Source organism: Taudactylus pleione, unplaced genomic scaffold, assembly GCF_031769625.1.
Source record: "Taudactylus pleione unplaced genomic scaffold, aTauple2 ptg000190l, whole genome shotgun sequence".
Classification (NCBI taxonomy): Eukaryota; Metazoa; Chordata; class Amphibia; order Anura; family Myobatrachidae; genus Taudactylus; species Taudactylus pleione.
Window position 1 is genome coordinate 7,977,386 of NW_028284592.1, and position 26,125 is coordinate 8,003,510.

The window sequence follows — 26,125 nt, forward strand, 5'->3', positions numbered from 1 at the left end:
CTGATAGACAAAATAAGCACATAAGGAGAAAGATAACCACAAGATAAACATACAAGGACACAGTTTATTATGAAAAAAAAATTCCATATAGGTTGGGAAAATTTGTTTTTTTTGTTTTAAAGTAATGTTAATGGTAAAATGTGTGGTTTGTTTACAGGGACCTGGAATGGAAGACACAGTTTGGGAACAGTACACTGTGACATTACAAAAGGTATAGTGTGTGCAATCAAAGCTTTTATCTAAAACCATACTCTGTACAATAACTATGCTGTTATTTCAGCAAAATGAGAGCTGGAACTTCTTTCCATTGTTATTGATTTCATTGGCAATTTCTTTCCAAAAACTATTCAGCTTTTTAACAACACTGTATTTTGTAGTGATTTACATGTAACAAGAACTACTCTGAGCAGAAAATGTGTTGGCAAGATACAATCATTCCTGCCATGCTGGCTTCTTTGTCTTAATTTGTTAACTTTTAGAGGTGGACGGTTCCATTATACATGTAAAAACATGCTTTGTGTAACGGACCCATTCACCTGGTGTCCGAATGGTTTCAGAATTTGACTGTGGCAACTGACCCCAACTTCAGATGGCTTTAGCCCACTGAGTCCTTCCTCTTCATATTGGAAAGAGGTCCAGCTTCTGAAGAGGGATCCATTCACGTCACACCCTCACTGTACACAAATGTAATGTCGTTCACACATGCACTACTGGTAGGAATGTGGTGGTAAGGCTTGCTGGACAGCTGCTTTTTGACACCATTCCGACACCGGAGTAATACTGAATTGCTCCCTGCTGCTGCAAATTGCAGCAAGTAAAAAATCTAATTTCTGCAGTGCCACCAACAATTCTAAAGAATAGTCCTTATGAAGAAAAAAGATATCTTGGGCTGACCATATATGGCAACTTGTGCACTAGAGTAGCATAATGGGAATCGGTATGAAATACCGACGGAGGAGATGCTGGCTGTCAGAAAACTTGACAGCGGCATCCCGATGTTTAGAATCCTGACGGGATTGGCGAGTACTCTTCCCCTGTCCTATTTACCCCTTAACCCTCTCTTTTTGTACCCTCATACTAACCCTCCCTATCCCGCATCCTCACCCTTAGTGCCTAACCCTCCCCCTTAGTGCTTAACCCTAACCTCCCCCCGGTGGTGCCTGAACCTAACCCTAACCTCCCCCTTCCCGCAGCCTAACCCTAAGTCCCCCTGGGGTGGCAAAATCTAACCCTCCCCCTCCATGGCTGATACTTACCTTGCCCCGGTCTCCTTACGATCGGGCTGCCGGGATTCCGACGTCGGCATCCCCAGTCATGTCGGGATTCCGGCGTTGGCATCCCAATCGTAGGGATATTTCCCATATAATGTATACAAGCCCATAGCAGCTTTGTGGAGACAGATAAAGTTTTAAATTTTGTATCGGGAGCACTGTTAACTCTGACGATGTCCCAGAATTTAAAAATCACTAGAATGCTTCGCAAGTAAAATGCTTGAGAATTTTTCAGATTTTGTTTTGGTTTGACAGCTGTATGACACTTTCCAAAGTAGCATTAGTATTGAGACTAAAAAGAAGATAGAAACCACTCCCTTTTAGACTGTGCTCTCTTTCTCTAGTGACTATACAGGTTCGGAGCACATTTAAAGCTTATTTAAAATGTCCCCTTTAACACTTACAAATTAAAGGCAGACATAAGGGCCCCATACATCGAACGACAGATTGCCCAATTCTCCGATCGGATTGGAAACTGCCATCGATGTTTGCCGATCCATCGGAGGATCGGCGAAATTCTACATGTTAAAAGTCACTGATTTGCAAATCACGATCATATTTTGATTGTGATCACCAAATTCTGATTTCACCGATCCTCCGACCATAGCATCTGGAGATCGCCGAATTGTGACAATCAGCCGCTGATGTATGGGGGCACTTACTCCATAATACATGAACACTAATGTATTCATCACCTACACACAGCAGCAGCCATTTTATAGGAGGAAGAAGCGTTTATGTAATGCATTGCAGATTATTCATTCACTATAATCTAATGAGTGAGGCATGCTTAAATAAACAGCATGATGTTTTTGTCCCTTCATAGTGGTTACTTTTGGACGAAACCCAAGGGCTCTTACAAGACTGAGTGTACTTTAGGAAATGTCCAACACAATTTGATTCCTACAATTTTTTTTGTGGGAATAAAGTAATTGTTGCTTTTAGGAGCTAAAGTCACAGATAAGATTGTTTATTGGAGTTCGGTTCAGCCTGACTTCACTGTGTGTGTGTGTGTGTGTGTGTGTGTGTGTGTGTGTGTGTGACATGACATGACATGACATGACTGTCATGTGCTGTTAGGAGTGACATCAGAGATTTAATTTTTTTTTTTTAAAGCAAATCTTCTCTTTGTACAATTGTATTAGAGCTAACACAGTTCTACATGTGTTACGTTTGTAATGTACAAAAATAAAGGTTTTGTTATAAAATGTTTTTCATTTTTTAAATAATTTTGTAAATTCAATAATGCTGCTAATTTTATGTCATAGGATTCAAGAAAAGGATTTGGCATTGCTGTTTCTGGAGGAAGAGATAATCCACATTTTAATAATGGGGACAATTCCATTGTAATATCGGACGTGCTCCCAGGAGGACCTGCCGATGGTCGCCTACAGTAAGATAAAAATTTATATAATTATGCATTTTGCTATAGGAAGACTTCTTTTTTATGTAGTAAGAAATTAGATACCTGTGTTTTTCTTTTTCTTTTTTTTTTGGCTATTTGAACTAGTGTGTGTGTGTGTGTGTGTGTGTGTGTGTTTGTTTTATTTAACAATAGAATATGTCCTTTTTTGAAAAACTGTACTGATTCCGACTTTAAATGTCCTTTATGAAAGCATACTGTGACCCCACCAAAGGAAACTGCACTGACGGTTCTTTTTTGAAAAATATCTATTTTAGTTTTCCATGAAATATAGTTATCTTTTTGATTTATCATCTTTTTAAAAAAAAATGTTGACCATTGTAGAAATAAAGTTTTTAAGCAGCCTTTAGACACAGGGGTTTATTTACTTAGCATTGTGTTGCAAATTCTGACACTTTTGTTCGCGTTCATGCCTGATATTTAAAAGGGCAGTGCTTTTACTAGTCGCGTCTTGCTAGTAAAAACACTGCCCTTTTAAATATAGGATGTGAACATGAACAAAAGTGTTGGGTTTTACAATCCAAAAATTAGCAAATAAACCCCCTAGATCACCACTTTCAGCTCTAAGGGAAAAGCATTTTTACAAAAGAACAAACTTGTTTTAGGTTGCAATAAAATGTGTGCTATACAGCAATATAGAAGACATTTTCAAGTGTTATGTAGTTGTAGCCTAGCCAGAATAATAATGCAAAAGTGCTAATTGCTGTTCTGAGGAATAAATAAGAATGCATGGTCCTTACATAAAGATAACCACACATGGTCCTTTTCTGTCGCTTGGTCTGAGTGACAGGATCACTGTTTAATTTGGGCAAACTTGTGGTTGGTTGAATTGAAGAAGATTCAGCATTTGGCTCTTGGGTCATATGGCTACATAACTTCCATTTTACATTATGGCTTGTTAATGGCAGAGAATGATTGCACACAAGCCTAGAGCAGTGATCTTCAGACTGCATTTTCCAACATCCCAGATAATCTAATCAATTTCAATTATCGCCGTTTGCACAGGTTGTGGAGTCAAACGTGCTGCAATATTATCCAGCTGTCAGTCATTGCAGTGAATTGCCCAACTATAATGCAGGCTCAGCAACTAATAAACAGAAAACCTACTAAAATATAAATGGAGAATTTTAGGTCATGTAAAAAGGAAACCCAAATGAGAGGAAATAAAGCATTAACAGTTTATATAAAACTATCTAAATATGTGAGGAATTTAAGAGTAAAAATTTATGAAAATTATATTTAACTTTTTTTGACTCATTTCAGAGAGAATGACCGTGTTCTTATGGTTAATGGAACCCTCTTGGACAATGTTCCACATTCATTTGCAGTTCAGCAACTAAGGAAATGTGGGAAAACGGCTATTCTGGTGACTATATTCCTATTTTATTAAAATATGCCGAATGTTTGTAGAGAATAAAACAGATAACTTTACATAGTCATGCCCAGCGTGAAAAATGTTACTACATACAAACATGCATATTTCTCTAAAAAAAATCTGTTGCTCATTTAGTGCTTTTGCTCTCCTTACATGAGCACACTGTATGAACCAGAGGAACCTTTATAGAATTATACTACAAGACAGTTTGGCATGTTGTAACTCCCTATAATATGCTGTTGCCCCAGTCTACCTTGGAATGGGCCTACTGTACATAGACGATAATTGTCCCCAATTTCCAGGATTGGTCCTGGTTTGTCTCTGGATATGTACTGCTTTTTCTACATTACAATTACTTTGTCCCAACTGTATGGCTAAAACCAGTGCGTGAGACACTTACTTTGTCATTTCTTCTGTCATTATCAATGTGGTAATAGCACTGTTATCCTAGTTTGATTTCTGGGTACAAAATGAGTTGTGAACTGCACAATATATTTTATTTAATGTTCTCATTTCTACATGGTACTTTGTATCCGTTTCATATAGGTGATTGGTGTTATTAAAGAAGTATGCATTATGTAGGCAACATGTTTAGTCAGTATTTTACAAATATATCTCTCTTCTCACTCTACTTGATTGAAAAGATGACATTACAGTGCATCCGGAAAGTATTCACAGCACTTCACTTTTTCCACATTTTATGTTACAGCCTTATTTCACAATGGAATAAATTAATTTTTGTCCTCAAAATTCTACACACAATACCCCATAATGACATTGCAAAAATCTCCAAAAAAACGTTTTACACAAATTTAATAATAATAAAAAAAAAACTAAGAAATCACATGTACATAAGTATTCACAGCGTTTGCCATGAAGCTCAAAATTCAGCTCAGGTGCATCCTGTCTCCACTGATCATCCTTGTGATGTTCCTACAGCTTAATTGGAGTCCACCAGTGGTAAATTCAGTTGATTGGACATAAGGTCCCACACTTGACCGTGCATGTCAGAGCACAAACCAAGCATGAAGTCCAAGGAATTGTCTGTAGACCTCCGAGACAGGATTGTCTCGAGGCACAAATCTGGGTAAGGGTACAGAAAAATATCTGCAGTTTTGAAGGTCCCAATGAGCACAGTGGACTCCATCATCCGTAAATGGAAGAAGTTCGGAACCACCAGGACTCTTCCTAGAGTTGGCCGGCCATCTAAACTGAGCGATCGGGGGAGAAGGGCCCTAGTCAGGGAGCTGACCAAGAACCCGATTGGCACTCTGTCAGAGCTACAGCATTCCTCTGTGGAGAGAGGAGAACCTTCCAGAAGGACAACCATCTCTGCAGCAATCCACGAATCAGGCCTGTATATTAGAGTGGCCAGATGGAAGCCACTCCTTAGTAAAAAGCACATGACAGCCTGCCTGGAGTTTGCTAAAATGCACCTGGAGGACTCGCAGACCATGATAAACAAACAAAATTCTCTGGTCTGATGAGACAAAGATTGAACTCTTTGGTGTGAATCCAGGCGTTATGTTTGGAGGAAACCAGGCACCGCTCACCACCAGGCCAATACCATGCCTACCGTGAAGCATGGTGGTGGCAGTATCATGCTGTGGGGATGTTTTTCAGCGGCAGGAACTGGGAGACTAGTCAGGATAGAGGGAAAAATTAATGCAACAATGTACAGAGACATCCTGGATGAAAGCACACAGCCAAGATATCAAAGGAGTGGCTTCAGGACAACTCTGTGAATGTCCTTGAGTGGCCCAACCAGAGCCCAGACTTGAATCCGATTTGAGCATCTCTGGAGAGATCTGAAAATGGCTGTGCACCAACTCTTCCCATCCAACCCGATGGAGCTTGAGAGGTGCTGCAAAGAGGATTGGGCGAAACTGCCCAAAGACAGGTGTGCCCAGGGGCGCCGATAGGGGGGGGAGCGGGTACAGATTACCCGGGCCCGGGCTTCCTGAGGGCCCGGCGGGGGCCCGGGTCCAGCGCCCGCCCCCCCCCCCCTTACAGCAGCCCAGCACATAGCATGTGCTGATCTGCAGTTGGAGACTGCTCATGGCTGCTGAGCAGCAGCCACAGCAGTCTCCTATGCCTGTGCGGGGGAGCGATCACACCGATCGCGCCCCCCCTGGCTTTGCGCCGGGCTGAGGGAGCTCAGAGCGCCCCCCCCTCCCCAGCGCGCAGCGCCGCAACTCTTTTTTCTTTTTTTTTTCTGTCACCAAGGGGGCGTGGCCACATTTCCCACGATTAGGCCACGCCCCCTATTACCGGGGCCCGCCACGGCTCTTGGCGGGCCTGGGTGTGCCAAGCTTGTGGCATCATATTCAAAATGACTTGAGGCTGTAATTGCTGCCAAAGGTGCATCAACAAAGTATTGAGCAAAGGCTATGAATACTTATGTACATGTGATTTCTTATTTTTTTTATTACATTTTCAAAAATGTCAAAAAAAAACAAAACTTTTTACACATTGTCATTATGGGGTATTGAGTGTAGAATTTTGAGGAGAAAAAATGAATTTATTCCATTTTGGAATAAGGGTGTAACATAACAAAATGTGGATTAAGTGAAGCGCTGTGAATACTTTTTGGATGCACTGTATATTCTAGATTTTTTTTTTTTTCCCTTTAAATTATTATGCACTGAAGTTATGCCTCCCTAATATAAAAACACGTTAACTAAATCCTAGGCAGAAACTTTTATCCTGAAACTGGTGCAAAGTATCTTTGATCTCTCCAATCCGCTATCTATAATAGCTATCAAGTGCAATTAATGAATCCATGTACAGGACATTCAAACCCAGAAATCACGTGTACTGGGACAGTTCTGTCAAATATCATATTCTTTCTGTCATCACTGATGTGGTAAGTTTCAAAGGCTGTCTTGCTTGGTTAATTAGCTAAACAGCTTAGGACAGTAGTTTTTCAACCTTCAAGTATTCCCAACAGGTCATGTTGTGAGGATTTCTGTCTGTGGAAGCAGGTGGGATAAATTCTGAACCAGCAATATAGATAAACTATCCTGTGCACGATTAAACAAAATAAAAAAACATGGCCTGTTGGTGGAACTTGAGGACTGGAGTGGAGAACCCCTAGCTTAGGAAACACTGTATGTCATTTGTATAACAAAGTTGCAGATTCAGTTTTGCGGTTGTATTTTCGATGTCTCTCATTCCTTTAGTTTGTCTATTTACTACTTTTATTTATATATATATATATATATATATATATATATATATACATGAGGTTACATGAGCTTGATTAGCGACAGTTGTGTAACATTTATAGCACAGTCTTTGTAAACAAATGATTGTATGAAGAATAAATCCTTTATACTAAAAGAGCCTTAGCAGTTGCAACATTCTGACATTAGCAGCTTTGTATTGCTGAGCTTTAAGGGATAGAATAATGTGAGGGAAAGAAAACTGGAAGGACTACACATGGTTGACATGGGAAATGGGAGTCCTCCTTGATCTGTGTAGTGGTAGAAAACAATCAGCAGCACCCTCTGCAGTAGCTGCTATGGCTGCCAAATAGGCGCTGCTAGGAGCTGTGTTGATGAATCATTCATTTTTCCAAGACCACATAGGTTTCACAAATGAGCTTTGCCAGTTTTTTTTTTTTTTACTTATTTCAATTGCTCCTGCATTGAACTCATCTACATTATACAGTATTTCTTCTTTCATCCACTAAGGGGCACAGGGGTGACACTAGGTATAGCCTGGAAAGGAGAGTCTGGGCACCAAATAGTTATTTGAAAATACCCACAAGACCAAGCTCCTATTCTCCATACCCCGCCCCAGCCACTGGACTTCAGTTAAAGTTTGGTGCTGGCAGTAGCTGGGCACCTTTTTCTGTGGGGGACTGTGTTAGATGGTCCCCCACAGCCACTTCAGCATCGGGGCCGCAGCACTGACGAATGGGCCAGTGACTTTGGCTGTGGACTCCTGACATCGGAGCAGACAAGGGGACAAGGTAAGGCAGCTCCCTGCAGGCAGGGAGGCACTGGCTGTGGCTGTTTACCGCTGGTGTAGGAGACCACTGGCGGTACTGGGTAGTGGGTGCTCCTGGTCTCCCGCACCGCCCACTAGACCACCAGGGTATTACAGTGCAGCAGGGGGCTGATTAATAGCAGCCGCAGCCATTACTTTGGGGGTCCAGCCAGATGGGGGAGGGTACGCTCCCTGTTAGTCACTTCCCTAACCCTGGGGCGTGGTCTTCTCACAGACAGCAAGCCCCAGGTAGGATCCTCTCCTCCCCTCTCTCCTCATCCGGAACGCTGAACGGCCATTTTCTTCAGCCTGCTCAGCACAGCGTGGGGAGAGAATCTGGGCTCCTGTTTCTATAACCTGCTCCCTGCAGCATTGCCCATATTTTAATGCATTGAGTGATGTGTGCATGTGAGTATTTCTACTGTGTCTGTGTGCTTGCTGTTATCACTGGTCACTTGGGAGACATCCCTGGCAGTACAGCTCTCAGCATATTTAGACATAGCACTTTAGACTATTTTTGCTACCTCCCAGCTCACTATGTTTTGGGTATGTGGGGATTTCTGTGACGATAAAAATGTCCAGATATAAGACTTCCAAGGAGGTGGGTGCTTTGGTGATTCGCACCTGTAAAAAAAAAAAAAAAAAAAGTGTTGCTTTACGGCCCTGCAACAGGTGATCTCTACTGCTGATTCCAGTCAGGAACCAGCATGGCATCTAAATGTTGAAAAGATAAGGCTCCCAGATGGAGGCCTGCGGCATGCAGGATCTCGGCTCCTCTATCTGGGGGAGCTTCGGACTCTAAAGTATGGGGAAGTGAGTGCTTTTATTATCTCTGGCGTTGAAATGTCTTCAGTCCCTGAGGAGGTTTTGAATCCAGTAGATGTACAGGCTCTTATTAGAGCAGTAAAGGCCATTTTTCTTGTTGAGGATGCCGAGCAGCCTCCTAGATCCAAAGCTCCTGTCTTTAAAATACAGAAGACAGTAATGGAATTTCCGTCTTCAGTGCAGCGAGAGGATCTTCTAGCTTAGGCATGGTCTCGCCCCAATAGACGCTTTCAAGTGTCCAAGCGCATTGCTACCTTTTACCCTCTCCCGGCAGTGGATAGGGCTAAGTAGGAGTCTCCTCCCCCTGTAGATGCTCATATTACTCATCATATTAGGTCGTCCCTTCTTTCTATGCCTAGCACTCCTGTCTATCAAGGATCCCATGGATAGGAAGTTAAAACATTTTCTGAAGTCCATTTATGTTAATGCGGGTGCTCTAGCTCGTCCTGCTCTGGCATCGGCCAGGGTGACTAAAGCTATTGGCCGCTGGGCAGATACTTAGGAGGACGGCCTTACCTCGGGCACTCAGAGGTGACCTGGTATATTTGGTGGGGCATGTTAGGGAGGTAGCTTCCTATCTCTCCGAAGCGGCTATTGACTCAGGGATTTCAAGATCTATAGTGTCGGCTTCTGCTATTGCAGCCAGAAGAGCACTCTGGTTGTGCACCTGGAAGGCCGCCTCAGATTCCAAGAAGGAGCTTGAAGCACTTCCTTGTTCCAGAGACATTCTGTTAATTACAAAATTGGACAAAATAGTGGGCACTTTGGCGGCATCCAAGTCCGATTTTCTTACCGTCATTTGTCGCTCCCAGACATAGGACTTCAGTCTCTCGTTCCTTTTGTCCGCATGGCAAAGCCAGGGGACAGCCGTTTCCTAGAAGCCAGGGTTCCATCACCAAAAGCTCTAAGCCCCAAGGTTAATAACCCGCTGGTCCACCAGATGTCTGGCTGCCAAGCCAGCAGACAAGCCTGCTGCATAATAGGGCCGCACTCCTCATGGGGGGACCTTGGGGTGGGTGGCCGGCTTATTTGTTTTTCGGCAATGTGTGGATACAGACCACTACAGATACTTGGGTTAGAGGCGTTGTGTCTCAAGGCTATGCTCTCACGTTTCGGCAGCATCCACCGTCCCGGTTCTTTTCCACCGGTCTCAGCCAGGAAAAGCAAAAGCTCTAGAGTTGTCTATTCGCTCTCTACTGGCCTCAGGGGTCATTTTCCCTGTTGCCTGTCTCAGAAAGGGTTAGGTTTTTACGCCAGTCTGTTTCTGGTGCAGAAGCTGGATGGCTCATTTTGCCCCATTCTCAATTTCAAGCATCTGAACAAATTCCTCTGGATTCCCAAGTTCCACATGGAGTCCCTGCCATCCATCATTCTAGCCCTTGAGCCAGGGGACTTTATGGTGGTGTTGGATATCAAGGATGCCTATTTGTGGTACAAGCCAGCTACTATCAGTTTCAGGTGTTACTCTTTGGCCTGTCCACGGACCCTTGTGTGTTTACGAAGGTCATGGAGGTAATGACAGCACATCTTTGCCGCAGAGCCGTCAGAATCTTTCCCTACCTGGATGACATGCTATTCCTGGCCCAGTCTCTGACAGTTCTCAGAGATCACATCCATTTGACGGTACAGTCACATGGATAGATGGATAATCAATTGGTGGAAATCCACGTTCTCTCCGTCCCAGATAATGCTCCACTTGGGAGCCTTGTTGGATTTAAGAGCTTAGAGTCTTCCTCCCTCCGGACAAGATGTTGACCTTACAAGCCAGAATCCGCTCCTTTCTAGGCCAGCATCAGTTGTCCATTCACTAGTGCATGCAGATTCTGGGGTCTTTGATCTCCACTCTTGACATGGTAGAGTACAGTCAGTTCCACTCCCGGCCTCTTCAAGGGGTCATCCTGAAACGATGGATCAAGTCGCACTCGACCCTCAAGGCACAGACTCATTCTTCCTCGGGAGGTGCATCTCTCCCTACTTTGGTGGCTCTAGCGCTCACATCTAGACAAGGACCGGCCATTTTGGATCCAGGACTGGGTTTTACACACCACTTATGCAAGCCTTTGGAGGTAGGGGGCGGTGACCTGTCATATGACCTTTCAGGTTTGTTGGATGCATCTAGAGAGCCAGCTCTCCATCAACATCCTGGAACTTCGTGCCATATGCAGGGCTCTGTCTCAGGTACAGCACCTCCTTCAGGGACATCCGGTAAAGGTATAGTCGGACAATGTAACCGCGGTGGCTTACAAAAACTACAAGTGCAGTACTCGCAGTCAAGGAGCCGTGCAGGAAGTCAGACACATTCTCCGTTGAACGGAGCATTATCTTCCAGCACTGTCCGCAGTCTCCATCCCGGGGGTCCAGAATTTGTAAGCGACTTCCTAAGCCGTCAGGATGGTCATGCAGGCGAATGGATGCTGCATCCAGATGTCGTTGGGACATGCAGGACATAGACATGATGGCGTCTCGTCAAAATAATCAACTACCGAGATACTGCTGCCGCACCAGGGATCCAGAAGCTCTCCTGGTAGATGCCCTTGCAGTTTCTTGGAGCTTCCCTCATTTAAATTTTCCCTCTGATCTCAATGATTCCTCTGGTTCTCCAAAAGTTCAAGCTGGAGGGAGGCACGATGATCCTGGTAGCCGGATTGGCCTCGGCAGGTTTGGCATGCACATCTGCTGGGCCACTCCATAGACAAACATAAACAAGCAATAGGGAGCGCAAAAGTAGAGTATTACAAATTCATTTAATATGGTATAATTACCAGGACATACAATTGAAACATAAAATGCTATTTAAAACCAGAAAGGGTGGGCCAAAAAGGGTTATTACTTAAGATATATAGTAGGAAGAAGTATAATGTAAAGGCAAATTTCCTAACATATAATGAAAATATAAAGTCCACCAAAGTCTCTAGAGATCCGGTATATTTTAGAAATCCAATTAGGTATGGGACAAGGATAATTGAATGCAGTTTAGCCCAAATGCTGATGTTATATTCAACCTCACTACCGTGAGTGCACCTCACCACCGCTGTAGATCTTATTCACCAGTAGCAATCCCGGAGTAACGGCAGCGGAGGGGGGCAGAACCTCGGGGAATTACGCTCCCCTAGAGATGTTAATAGCAACCACCTGATGTTGTGGAGCCAGGTCAGCAGGAGCAACACATCATCGGCCGATGTATAGAGGGAATGCACGGCTTGTGCTGAAACCAGAGATGGCACCTTTGTATCCAGAAAAGTCCCAGTTATTAGAGCGTATACCACTTGAGAGCTTTGGCGATGATGGACCAGCATATAAAGGAATCCTCAATCCTTGACACACCACTGTATCTTCCTCTGAGGCCGGATCTTTTATCTCCGGGTCCGTATTTCCATCTGTATCTGACCTGTCTCTCTTTGACATCCATCCTAAGAGCGTAGGGATTCTCCAGGAGGTTAATTCGGACCATGCTGAAGGTTAGGAAGCCGCCTTTGGCACATATTTTTCACCAGGTTTGGTGTACCTAATTTGCTTGGTGTGCGACTAGGGGTTTTAACCCCAGGTCTTTCTGACAATTCCGCATCCTTTCTTTTATGCAGGCAGGTTTGGATTTGGGCCTCTAGCTCTCTTCGTTGAAGGTCCAGCTTTCAACCTTGTCTGTTCTCTTCCAAAGGCTGATAGCACTGCTCCCTGACATGCGAAACCCCTTTCAGGGATCTCTCCACGTTCAGCCACTATTCTTATCTCTTGTGGCTCCCTGGGACCTGTTACTACTTCTCCGAGCTCTCCAGTCGGCTCCCTTTTATCCGTTACAAATTGTTGATTTGTGCTGGCTCACATGGAAAACCGTTTTTCTTATAGCCATCGCGTCGGCCCGGAGGGTGTCTGATTTGAGTGCACTGTTGTATCGCTCCCCGTTCCTTATCTTCCATTCTGACAAAGCTGTACTGTGGATTCACGTGGGCTACCTTCCCAAGGTGGTGTCACACTTCCACATAGATCAACAATATGTGGTACCTGCTTTCCAGACTTCGGATTCTTCTCGGCTGGAAGCTTCTTTGGATGTGGTGAGGGTATAGGCTAGACCTTGGCCTGCTGGCTCCACCTCACCATTCGCCAGACTTGCTCCTTGGCGAACCTTCCTAACCCTGACATGGTGACGGCCCATTCCACCCAGTCAGTGGGGACGACTTTAGCAGCTCACTGTGGGGTTTTTGCAGAACAGCTCTGTAAGACTGCCACGTGGTCGTCTGCTCATACTTCAAGCGTTCTGTGCTCACTGCAGCTCAGGAACGTCCACGTCCATAAGGGGACATCCTAGTGTCATCCCTGTGCATCCTAATGGAGGAGGAAGAAAATGAAGACTTACATTTATGTTGCTTACCTGCAAAGTCTCTTTCTTCGACTCATTAGGTCCCTGACGCGCCTGCTGGGGTGTGTTTCCTTGGTGACCTGTCCGGCTGTACTGTCCATGGTTGCATGGTTCTGTGTGTGTGCCGGACTTCATTTCCTCGCTCCTGCCGTGGGCTTGCATATTAAACTGAGGTCCAGAGGCTGGGGGCGGGGTATAGAGGAGAGGAGCCTGTGCTTGTGGGTATTTTCAATTAACTATTTGGTGCCCTGAATCCTCTCCAGGCTATACAAAGTGTCATCCCTGTGTCCCCTATGGAGTGGAAGAAAGACTTAACAGCTAAGCAACATAAGTCTCCTTTTTCTTATATTAATGAAATAAGATGTATAGAACACTTATACAATAACACATTGATTAGTATTAGATCATTTATTTAACTTTGCGGAACAGCAGGGTCCCTGGAAATCATTTAAGTATGTTGGCAATAGTACCTATTCCCAATTACCCAGCACATACTTTGTTTCTTTTCCTTTCTTTATCTCCTATTTTTCCCTCGCACTTCACTATTTTCTTTCAAGGTAAAGCTGGTCACAGTACTTTGACATTTACAATTTAGGCTGCTCTCATCTGGGGTCACTGTGTGGTCAGACTGTGCATTAGATGTCATCTTTTGATCAACAAATTCTAGTAGCAGAGCATCCACTAGGACTTGAAGTTGGTGGTTGTTTATTATTATTTTATATATTTTTTTAAAGCTGAATGTAATCTTTACAGGTAGTTAGAAGACCAAGAAGGGTACAAATGGTTGCCCCAAGCAAATCTGAGCCTGCCTTGGATATAATGGATGTCTACACAGAGCCTGAGAGCCGAACTGCTTACAGTGCATACAGTGATAAGAGTGGTTTTGGTGGATCCCGAAGTAGAGATCCAAGTCCAGACAGAGGCTACAGAAGGGACCAAGAAAGAGGTCCTTATTACGAAAGAGATCAAAGAGTTGCTGGAACCCGAGCAAAAAGCGTAGACCATGACCTTAATGTGGGTTATGGACTCGGGCAGGATTATAGTCGTGGCAGAAGTATAGATCGTGGTTTAAATGAGGACCAGCCATATAGGAGTGATCGCAGTCGTGGGAGAAGCATAGACCGTGGTCTGGATGAGGACCGTGGGTACAGAAGGGAACATAGTCGTGGTAGGAGCCTTGACCGTGATTTGGATGACCCACGTAGCTATGGAAGAGATGGCAGTCGTGGAAGGACCTTGGATAGAGATGACTTGTATGACCGAAATGCACGTTATAGTCCAGATCGTGGCTATGGCAGAAGAGCTTCACCTGAGCGTAGATCTGAAAAAGAAATACAGAAAAGTCATAGTCGAGATAGACTTCAGTCCCGTAGTCCTTCGCCTCAAGCTTATGGTGATTCAGGCAAAACTACTAATGTTCTCTTAACAAAGAAAAAATCAAATGAGGGTAAGCGTTTATTATCAGAAAATGTGTTTAAAATGTGATTGCAAGTTCCATCATTTATTGTTATTATTTATTTTTGTCTTGCAGAATATGGTCTTCGCCTTGGAAGTCAGATTTACATAAAGGGATTGACAAACACTGGGTTAGCAGCCAAAGATGGGAATTTGCATGAAGGAGATATTGTTCTCAAGGTAGTTTGTACATCTAGTTTTCTTACTATTTATTGTTATCATTGCATTCTATCTGATTGTAGACTGGATGTCGGCGGTCGACAGATTTTAGTAAAATCTAGGAGCAAGTTGAAAAGTTTAGGATCAGACCACTGTTCCGGGCCAAAATATTTGAAAACCTGTATAGACTACTACCACATATACTCCTTACCTAACCCACAATTCATAGTGTGCCACACACAGGAGGGCACCATATTTATAGTGCATCACGCACAGGAGTACCCCATAATTACAGTTGCCCACACACAGGAGTGTATTAAGAGAGCATAACACATAGGAGTGCCCTCAATTTCTAACAATATAATAGTGGAATGAAATAATATAGTCACCAGCTGTATAAAAGATCTTGACCTTACAAGCCAGAATCCGCTCCTTTCTAGGCCAGCATCAGGTGTCCATTCACTAGTGCATGCAGATTCTGGGGTCTCTGGACTCCACGTTCGACATGGTGGAGTACGGTCAATTCCATTCCCGGCCTCTTCAAAGGGTCATTCTGAAACGATGGATCAAGGCACAGACTCTCATTCTTCCCCGGGAGGTGCGTCTCTCCCTACTGTGTTGGCTCTAGCGCTCACATCTAGACAAGGGCCGGCCCTTTGGGATCCAGGACTGGGTTTTACATACCACTTATGCTGGAAGACACACTCTTCCTTCCCAGTCAGCAGTACTGCAACTTCCCAGTGATCACTCTCTTACTCCCCACTGGCAGTGCTTCAGATCCCATGCAGTCACTCACCTCCATAGTGCCAGTAATGATACAGCTCCCCTCGACCGCGCGGCCACTTACTTTCCTGCTGGTAGATGTGCAGCTCCTTGGTGGTCACTACTCCTCCATGCCAGGAGTAATGCAGCTCCCCGTGACAGTAACTCCCTGCTGCCGGCTGTATTGCAGCTTCCGGCGGCTCCGTTATTCTCTTCCTCACTGTGGTTGCTCCACGCGGCATGGTTACTCTCCTCCCCTCTGCTGAAACTGTGCTGCAGGGGGAAGGGCCGTATCTATGATCTCCCATGCAGAGTAGGGAGAAGCCACAGTAATTGAATGTGGCGGGCGACCATTCCTCCCCGCAGGCCGCAAAAGATGTGCAGCATCCTGCCCACTCCCCTAACTACCAACAGGAGCTCTCTGTAATGTTTTTTTTTTTTTTCTTCTTTACAATTCGCTTTTTAATACTTCAGGGTCCATAGGGCTCCACAGGTAGATATTGGGGTGTAGGTGGGGCCTGGAGGTCTGGACACCAACAACCGCTTTTCAATCCCAGGATGCTCCGATCCTTCCCCCAATACCCCGCCCACAGCCTGAGGGCACTTCAGTTTCATTGGTGTCCGACAGGAGCTGGACCACCATAATAAAAGAGGGCTGCATTAAGCAGTCAAAGATTTAATTTTATGATTTCATTTACTTTTTATTTTTTGCCAAATGGGCGAGCAGCACCAGACTGCAGACTGTCCTCTGGAAGTCTGTCCTGCCGCCCCATCAACCCTCCGCTGCACTGTGACACCGAGCCTGTGCTAGGTACTCCCGGCTGGGCTCCGAGGGTCTGCAGCCCGGAATCCAGGGGACCCACGTCTTAGTGCAGTCTTGCCTCCGGTCTCGGGAGATAGACTGGAGGAGCTGATGTGGACACTGGCTTGCCCACTAGACCACCGGGGCAGAACGATACTGGCGCAGAGGCATATTATATAGGCCAGGGGACCCGGTGGTTAATGTCAGTCAGAGGATAAGGCGCTCTCCCTGCAACCCCTCCCCAGCTCAGGGTGCCTTTCCACTGCAGTATCTGTGTTCTCTGCGCTACTCCTCCCTCACCCTCCGCCCCCTCAGAGACGCGCGGCAGTTATTTTATGCAAGCTGGTCTCTGGGAAACTCTGGGTCCGGTCTCCCTGTATACCTCTGCCACGGGCCAGGTTATACAGCGCTATATCGTACAGCCACTGTGGTCTGTGTAGTTGATTTTAGTGGCCATTGTAGACATGTAATGTTTTTTTGTGTGTTTGTATGTGACTTGTGCTAGCGCTAAACTCTACTTTCTATAATGTCAGTTTATATCTGTCCCTTTTTTCTACTATACCCTGAAATACTAAGGTATGTGGGGGTTCATTGTACCTCACATCTGCTATATAAGTGTGAGAACTATCACATACTATATACCGTGGTTGCACACTACATTGTGCCATATTACACATACTGCAAGGTGTTCATTGCACTGTATGTCATACTGTGTATTCTATTATTCTTGGGGCTATAGCTGGCAGAGGAAAGAATAACAAGCAGTCTGATGCTGCTCCTCCTACTCTGGTGTCTTGTAAGTCCTGCTCTGCGGGCTTAGCCCCAGAGGACCTCAATCTGGATGGTCTCTGCATTAATTGTTACACAGTACCAGGTCCATCAGCCCCGGGGTCTCTCCCTCAGGACCCACCCTGAGCTGCCTTTTCACAAATGCTGGCAAAACTTGCGGACGAAGTAGCAGTTCCCGTGGTAGCTCACCCTATGGGATGGCCATAGCAGGTACCCCCTGCTAATCCTTTGCCTCCCCCATGGATAGACGTACTGTCTACCTCAGTACAGAGTTTGGCTAATACCTCTACGGTTTTTAAGCAAATGCTGCAAAAAGATAAACCTTTACCTACTAAACGTACTAGGATATCTTCGCAATCCACACAGTTATCTGATTCTGAGATATTATCTGGGGAGGCAGAAGACTCAGATCTGTCTCACTCTGACTCCTTCTCAGGAGAAGAGCAGCCACCCTCTAAACTAAATATACTTGCTCTTGTGAGAGCTGTTAAAACTATTCTACAAATAGAAGATGATGAGCCCGCTCCTAAGAAAAAACATATACTTTTTAAGCGACAAAAGGTTTTACCAGCGTTTCCTCACTCGGACCAGCTTTCTGAACACATGAGTTCAATTTACAAAACCGTTCAGTTCCTTTTACCCACTTCCAGCTACTAATTGTACTAAATGGGAAGTTCCCCCCCCAACGATGGATTCCCATTTAACATGTCTGGTTAAAATGCCACCTTGCCCATTCATACTGCAACCTCCTTGAAGGAGACTACAGATGGACGTATAGAAGCTTGTCATAAATCTATATACTCTCTTACAGGAGCTATTACTCGTCCTGCTAGGGCTATGGCCTGGGTGGCAAAAGCCATTGAGAGTTGGGCAGAGGCCCTAGAAGAGACTTTTCCCCCTGATGCTTTGAGGGAACAGCTGTCCTACATATCTCACATTAAAGATGCAGCCTCCTACTTAGGTGAAGCAGCTATGAGTACGGCTCTCCTGACCTCCAGAATATCTTCCACTTCAGTAGTGGCCCGCCATATTCTTTGGCTATGTTCGTGGAAAGCAGATTCAGAATCAAAACGGACTGTAGAGTCTCTGCCTTATGCAGTCGACATCCTATTTGGTCCAGTATTGGATAAAATTGTGACTACTTTGGCGACTAACAAGATGGTGTTCCTGCCCTCTGCATATAAAACAATGCTGCGGATGTCATAATTTCGGTCCTTTTACCCTCAAGGCAAAGCCAAGTGTCAGTCCTTTCCACGGCAACAGACATCAGCCAAGGCCTCCAAGACTAGGGCCAAACAAGCCTGGGATACAAGATGTCCACCTGCCAAGTCTGAGGACAAACCTGCAGCCTGGTGGGGCGGGCCTCTCCATGGGAGGCCAACTTCTTCAATTTGCCCAAGTTTGGCATCAAATTACATCATGCCTCGGTAAGAGAAGTGGTCTCCCATGAATACGCCCTCTCCTTCCTGAGGTGACCCCCCACTTCCCAACAGTTCGTTTTCACAGGACCTCGATCGGACTCAACCAAGGCCCTGCTGCTCCAAAAGCTATACAGTCCTTAAGGGCTATTATTCTATCCTTTTCTTAGTTCAGAAGCCCAATGGGTCTCATCACCATATTCTTAACCTCAAGTCTCTGAACAAATTTTTCAGGGTGCCCAGGTTTCGAATGAAAATCCTACGTTCTATTAGCCTAGCTATGCAGCCTGGAGATTTTATGGTATCCCTAGACATTCAGGACGCTTACCTACATGTACCAATAGTGCCTTCTCATCAACAATATCTCCAGTTTGCTACACTGAGGCAACATTATCAATTCCAGGCTCTGCCGTTTGGCCTCTTAACGGCCCCTCGGGTCTTTACCAAGATCATGGCAGTTATGGTGGACTCTCTTCATTGACAAGGGCTCAGACTGTTCCCGTTCTTGGACGATCGCTTGCTGTTGGCAAGCTCCCCAGAGACTCTTCTCAGCCATCTGCAGGTAACCATTGCCTTTCTACAAATGAATGTTTGGCGGATCAACTGGAAAAAGTCTTCCCTGACACCCTCTCAAAGGATGGTACATTTTGGAGCCCTCCTGGACTTGAATTCAGAGAATCTTCCTAACGGTGGACAAGATTTCAGCACTACAGCACAGACTACGCAGTCTGTTTCACAATCGCAGAGTGTCTATTCAGTTTGCAATGCAGGCCTTTGGATCAATGGTGTCCATCTTCAACATGGTGGAGTTCACCCAGTTTCATTCCAGGCCCCCCCAATACCAAATCTTCTCCAGGTGGAACAGGTTACCCCATCTGCTCAAACCCCAGATGATGGGGCTCCCCCCCAACCCCTACCCCCAGAGGATTGCCTGTTCCTAGCCTGGTGGCTACAGACTTCCAATTTGAACTACGGTTGTCCCTTTTGTATCCCGGTGTCACGTCTGAAACTGGAGAAGAGGACGTGGTGGGCCTAAGTTGGGGAAAGAAGCGGAGACGAGGGGCCTGGATGTACGTTCTCCTCATCCACAGGTTTTGAGTGTTGGCGAGACCTGGGCAAAGGTGCAGAGTCTAACCCACAGGATTGTGTTCGCCAGTGACCCCCCCCCCCCAATTGGGATATGGGCTTAGCTGCACCCCGTGAGCAGGTCGCGGTCCTTTGACCAGGTACCCAAGCCCTGCAGGGATAGAGACACTACACCCGTGGCCCAGCGAGGATATGCCTGCTTAGGCACAAAACAGTCCCTTAAAATACTGTATAGAAAACACTTTGACACGAGGATCAAACGTCAATAAGGATTTCAAATGGGGAGCACTCACGGTTACTTGAGACGTCACCAGAGATAGAAGACACACGGGTAGAGGCGGTATACGTTGTAGCGCGGATGTTCACTGGAGACGTAAGGCACACAGATGGGGATGGTAACACTGCTGCATGGGTATTCACCAGAGACGTATAGGCACACAGGTAAAGGTGATAACACTGCTGCACGGGTATTCACCAGAGATGTTAGGCACACAGGTAAAGATGATAACACTGCTGCACGGGTATTCACCAGAGATGTTAGGCACACAGGTAAAGATGACAACACTGCTGCACGGGTATTCACCAGAGATGTTAGGCACACAGGTAAAGATGATAACACTGCTGCTGTACGGGTGAATAGGAACCTGGACCGGGAACTCACTAAAGCACGCTAGGAGACAACCGTTGTTCAGGCAATTTCCCATAACCTGTGGAACAGTTTTATACCCAGGGGAACCCTTAGACAGGTGCACAGCATCAGCTGGAAACGGACCTATCAGGAAGAAGGATCCAGTCACATGGGCCGACTGTCATGGCGGCGCCCATGTCCGGATTTGCGATGCCGGACACCAGCCCTCCAGGAAGCCACAGCAAGCGGGGAGAATACTCAGCTTCTCCCCCGCCGCCGCGCAGACCGACCGACCGACCACCCAGGGTGAAAGGGGAAGCCGGCGGTGCGGTAAGCGGGCGCCGATCCCCAGCTGAGCCCTGACACCCGGCCTGGGCTGTCCTCACCACGGACACAAGCCCCCGAGGGTGGAGAGCGGTAACTGGCTACCACCCCTTCCAGGGCCGATGGTCCCCAGTCGAGGCTGTGTTTCCAATCAACATCCTGGAACTTCAAGCCATCTACAGAGCTCTCACACTGGCTCAGAATATTCTGAAAAACAGGCCAGTACAAGTACAGTCCAACAACGCCACGGCTGTGGCCTACCACAAGCAGCAAGGAGTCACTCGAAGTCAGTCAGCAATGACAGAAGTGTCCCACATTCTCACCTGGGCCGAACGCAATCTCCCAGCCATCTCTGCAGTGTTCATCCCGGGGATTCTAAATTAGGAGGCAGGCTGGGCTGGGGGGCAGGGTGCCAGATGCCCCCCAGGCCTGTACAATTGTGCGGCACAGAGCCGCAGGCCGTAAGCTCACAGGCCATAAGCTTCCACCCGGAGTCGGCTGCTTCACTCGCTCACCCTCCCCGGCACCGCAATACCAGCCCTCTGAGCCGAGAAGGTTGCGCCCTGATGCAAAACCCCAGCCAATTAGCAGAGGAGACGGAGGCCGGGCTGTTTTTCCCCAAATGACAGCCCAGGTGGGGATTCTGGAGACCTGGACTCCCGCTGCATCTCCTTCTGGACTCCAAGGTACAGTTAAGAACTGGCTGCATGCAGTGACCCCTGGCTCCTCAGCTCTCATACTCCCAGGAGGTGGATTTCATGGCCTCCAGACACAACAACAAACTTCCAATTTATGCAGCCTGAACAAAGGACCCCAATGCGGCCTTCATAGATGCATTTTTGGTGAAATGGAACTTCCATTTAGGATATCTCTTCGCTCCAATATCCCTGCTTCCACGAGTGCTTAGAAAGTTCAGACAGGAGGGAGGCACAGTCATGTTAATATCTCCTGTCTGGCCCAGATGTCACTGGTACTCCAATCTTCAAAGGCTCACCATAGACACTCCTCATCAGCTCCCTCTACTAGTAGACTTGTTGTCTCAGGATCCATGTCTCCATCTGAACCTAGCCTGCCTGTCTTTAATGGCTTGGCTCTTGAGACATCCCTCCTAACTGCTAAGGGTTTTTCAGTTCTTTGGTCCAGACTATGCTAAAATCATGTAAACCAGCCTCAGTCAGAGCACACCATTGGAAATATGTATGCCATATTCTGTGGTAAATCCTAAGAAACTATGACCCTCAGGTCTTTAAGGTTTCTAGAATTCTTGCCTTTCTTCAAGCTGGATTGGATCTATGCCTCCGCCTAGCATCTCTGAAAGTGCAGGTCTCTGCTTTGTCTATCTGGTTTCAGTGCAGAATTTCTCCTATACCGGATGTTCACACCTTCATGCAGGGTGTTCTACGTATACAACCTCCCTTTGTCCCTCCTGTGGTTTCATGGGATTTGTCAGTCGTGCGCCAAGCACTTCAGGAACTTCCATTCAAATCCCTGTAATCAGTGGATGTCAAATGGCTCACTGCAAAGACTCTGTTTCTTCTGGCTATAGCATCTGCCCGTAGGGGCGCTTTCATGTCGCTCCCCTTTTTTGATATTTCATCAGGACAGGGCTATTCTTCGAACACACCCAGGCTTCCTTCCAAAGGTGGTTTCTCACTTCCACCTGAATGATGAAATTGTGGTTCTGGCCTTTAATTCACCAGACCTCTTGGCAGGTGGGGCCTCTTTGGATGTGGTCCGTGCTCTAAAGATCTACGTGGACCGTACTACTTCTATCAGGAAATCAGACTCCCTCTTTGTCCTATATGGAATCCACAAGAAGGGATGGGCAGCTAACAGACTCTGGCCAGATGGATTCGCATGATTATCTCACAGGCCCAATGCAGATGGACCTTCCTGTGCCGACTAGTCTCTGCTCATTCTACACTCTGTGGGTCCCTCGTGGGCAGCTCAGCGTGGTGCTTCAGCTGAACAGCTATGCAAGGCAGCTACCTGGCTTCTGTCCACACCTTTCTTAGGTTTTATGCCTTTGATACATTTGCCTCTCCGAATGCTTCCTTCAGGCACAGTTTCTCCTATCGGCTCAGGAGCGTTCCCGCCCTTGAACAACTGCTTTGGGGCATCCCCAGTGTCTCCCTATGGAGCCTTATGGACCCTGAAGAAGAAAATGAGTTATGGTAAAACTTACCTTGGTTAACTCTTTCTTTGAAGTCCTTTAGGGTCCACAGGGCACCCGCCCTGACGCTCCTAGCTTCTCTAGGTTTTCTTCTCCTGGTCACTAGTTTCCTTCTCTGTATGAGTGTGGATCCTCAGTGTACCAGTCTCCCGTCTCTCCTATCCTGCTCTAGCCTTGGGCTTGTTCACAAAACTGAAGTGCCCTCGGGCTGTGGTCGGGGTATAAGGGGAAGGACCAGAGCATCCTGGGATTGAAAAGCTTTGCTGTTAGTGTCTGGTCCTCCAGGTCCCATCTACACCCCACTATCTCCCTGTGGACCCTATGGACTTCGAAGAAAGAGAGTTAACCAAGGTGAGTTTTACCATAACTCTCCTTATTTTCAACTTTTCTTTAGTTCAATAGATAGTTCTGATCGCCAGGACAAAAATCTTATTCGCCATGGCGACCTGGCGCCCGGGATTTGTTGAGCCTTACTGGATGTAATGGTAAATTACATGCTTTTTTTTCTTATACTATTTTGTTTTTTAACCCTTCAGTAACCTTTAAAGAAAAATAATAGACCACCAGAAGCATAAATGAACTAGCTGTTGCCTGCAACTTTGCCCACAATGAAATCACTTCTGCCAACATTTCTTTTATTTGAAATGTTCTACTTGTATTGGTTTGCATAGGGGCCCTGTTGCAGGATTGGCCCACGTGACTAGCAGCGCTATACAGACTGGTGGCACCAGCGCCTTCACCCACTGCTCACACCAATGTCACTGTGTGCCCTGTATCCTATTCAAGTGAACGCGGGCCCAAAGCTCCCCTCTCTCTACCCAAACACCGACCGCGCGTATGGTGCCGCACCTATATCTTGAATTGATGATGTAAAAAAATTTTGTTTTTGTGATTGCTTACCTTTAATTTGACCGATCAAGATGAAACATAGTGTAGTTTATTTCTTAAGAGTGTCCACTTCAAAATAATGCAGTTTTTCATAAAAACCGGTACAGTAATTTTTGCAACAACTTACAACAAACAGACATACACAAAGTTCTTATAATATTAGTATAGAATAAACCATTACAATATCACTGCAACAAACTTAAAAACTTCATTGGTGCCTTTTAACCCTTGTACTGAATTCAGGAACACCTTTTTACCAATCTTTTAATATTCCTCTGCAGAGTATCTGTGTCATGTTTTATTTATTTTTACAGTACTAGAATATCTGTTGAATCTGATTCTCCATGCTCCTTTGCATATAATTCCACTGACTGCCAGGAAATGGAAGCTAAAAGACAGATAAGACACTAACTTATCTGTGTCTCTTATATAAATGGCAATGACCAATTGTCCTACTGCATAGCTTACTTTTGTATTTATTTTCTTAATTACTATGCTCCTTATGTTATTTTCCCTTGCCTCACATTTTATTTACTCACCAAAAGTGCTTAAAAAGCCTTCTATTTTTAAAAATTTTATTAAGTTAGTATAGAATCTATTAGCAAATTATAGAGGGCAGACAATCTAATGAACCATGTGAGAACTGTCGGGTCTTTAGTCATGCGCAGATTGACCAATCAGCCATAACATTAAAACCACTGGCAGTTGAAGTGAATAACTTTGATTATCTCATTACAATGGCACCTGTCAAGGGTGGAGGGTATATAGGGCAGCAAATGAACAGTCAGTTCTTGAAGTTGATGTGTTGGAAGATGGAATAATGGGCAAGTGTAAGGATCTAAGAGACTTTGACAATTGCCAAATTGTGATGGCTAGATGACAAAGCAGGTCTTGTGGGATGTTCCCAGTATGCAGTGGTTAGTACCTACCAAAGGTGGTCCAAGGAAAGAGAACCATTAATCTGGTGACTGGGTCATGGGAGCCCAAGGATAATTGATGCAAGTGGGGAGCGAAGACTAGCACGTCTGGTTCTCTCACAGAAGAGCTACTGTAGCACAAATTTCTGTAAAAGTTTAAAGTGCATAGCTACTGACCCCTGTACACCTGAACTTGATTATGAAACCATAAAAGGTCTGATGAATCACATTTTCTTTTATGTAATGTGGACAGTCTCGTGCATTTGCGTCATTTACCTGGGGGAAGAGATGGCACAAGGATGCACTGTGGGAAGAAGGCAAACCGGCGGAGGCCGTATGATGCTACGGGGCAATGTTCTTCTGAGATTCCTTGGGTACTGGAATTCATGTTGATGTTCGTTTGACATGTACCACCTACCTAAACATTGTTGTAGACCAAGTATACCCCTTCATGGCAGAGGTGTTGCCTAATGGAAGTGGCCTCTTTCCGCAGGATAGTGCGCCCTGTCACATTGCAAAAATTGTTCAGGAATGGTCAAGGTGTTAACTTGGCCTCCAAATTCCCCAGATCTCAATATGATTGAGTATCTGTGGGACGTGCTGAAAAAACAAGTCCCACCTTGCAACTTACAGGACTGATGCTAACGTCTTTGTGTCAGATAGCAGGAGGACATCTTCAGAGGTCCTGGGTATTCCATCCCTCGATGGGTCAGAAATGTTTTGACATCAAGAGGGTAATTTACACAAAATTAGGCAAGTGATTTTAAGGTTATGACTGTTGGTTTTTAGATAATTTTCTGTATTGCATCACTTTAGGGATTGTAATATATAGAATAAAAAAAGGCCAATTTGGTTATGCTGTTTATCTAGAACTAGCTGTTGCCCATTACTTCACGTGCTTTGAAGTTGCTTCCAACATTTTTTTTTTATTATTTGAAGTGTTTTCATTGTATTAATGAATCCCTAAGTTCATATTTATCGCAGTTTTTTTTTTTACAAACAAATAATGTGCTTATGGTACATTTCTACATATTAAACTCCTTGGAAAAAATATAATAGTGTTGGTAGGCATCTAAAAGGACATTCGTTTGTAATATACTTTACATGTTTTCGCTTCGAGAGCGAAGGCAAATGATAAACTTGTGCTATTGACTCGAGCATGCAACCTATAGCTGACCATGTACATGATTCGGAGATGGATGCAATGCCAATATTTTATGCAGTTGAGCGAATATCTGTAATCTGAGCTTGCATCTGAGTCGCACTGTCCATATGTCAAGTTTCATTTACATTGTCGCTCGCAGTGAGGATTTAAGTGATTGACAGGCGGGGACCTTTTGGGGCAGGGGGGGGTCTGATGGGGTGGCGACTCAAACGCAGACGTGTTGCAACCATTTTTGGGGCATGTCTCAAATTGCAACTACAATCTCATACTCCGTAAAAATGACTCCGGTGTCTCATCTCCTGCGTTCTACCGTACTTA

At 45.4% G+C, this 26,125-nt stretch overlaps 1 protein-coding gene across 2 annotated transcripts in view; it reads left to right on the forward strand.

Annotated features, from left to right (window-relative positions):
- LOC148519378 (tight junction protein 2-like) overlaps positions 1 to 26,125 on the forward strand; it is a 71,286-nt gene that overhangs the window by 35,937 nt on the left and 9,224 nt on the right. For both annotated transcript variants that reach the window (XM_088476615.1, XM_088476616.1), the window contains 5 exons: positions 158 to 211; positions 2,540 to 2,664; positions 3,958 to 4,060; positions 13,995 to 14,688; positions 14,773 to 14,876. In XM_088476615.1, the coding sequence (XP_088332741.1) occupies positions 158 to 211; positions 2,540 to 2,664; positions 3,958 to 4,060; positions 13,995 to 14,688; positions 14,773 to 14,876 (1,080 nt within the window). The remainder of the gene's footprint in view (positions 1 to 157; positions 212 to 2,539; positions 2,665 to 3,957; positions 4,061 to 13,994; positions 14,689 to 14,772; positions 14,877 to 26,125) is intronic.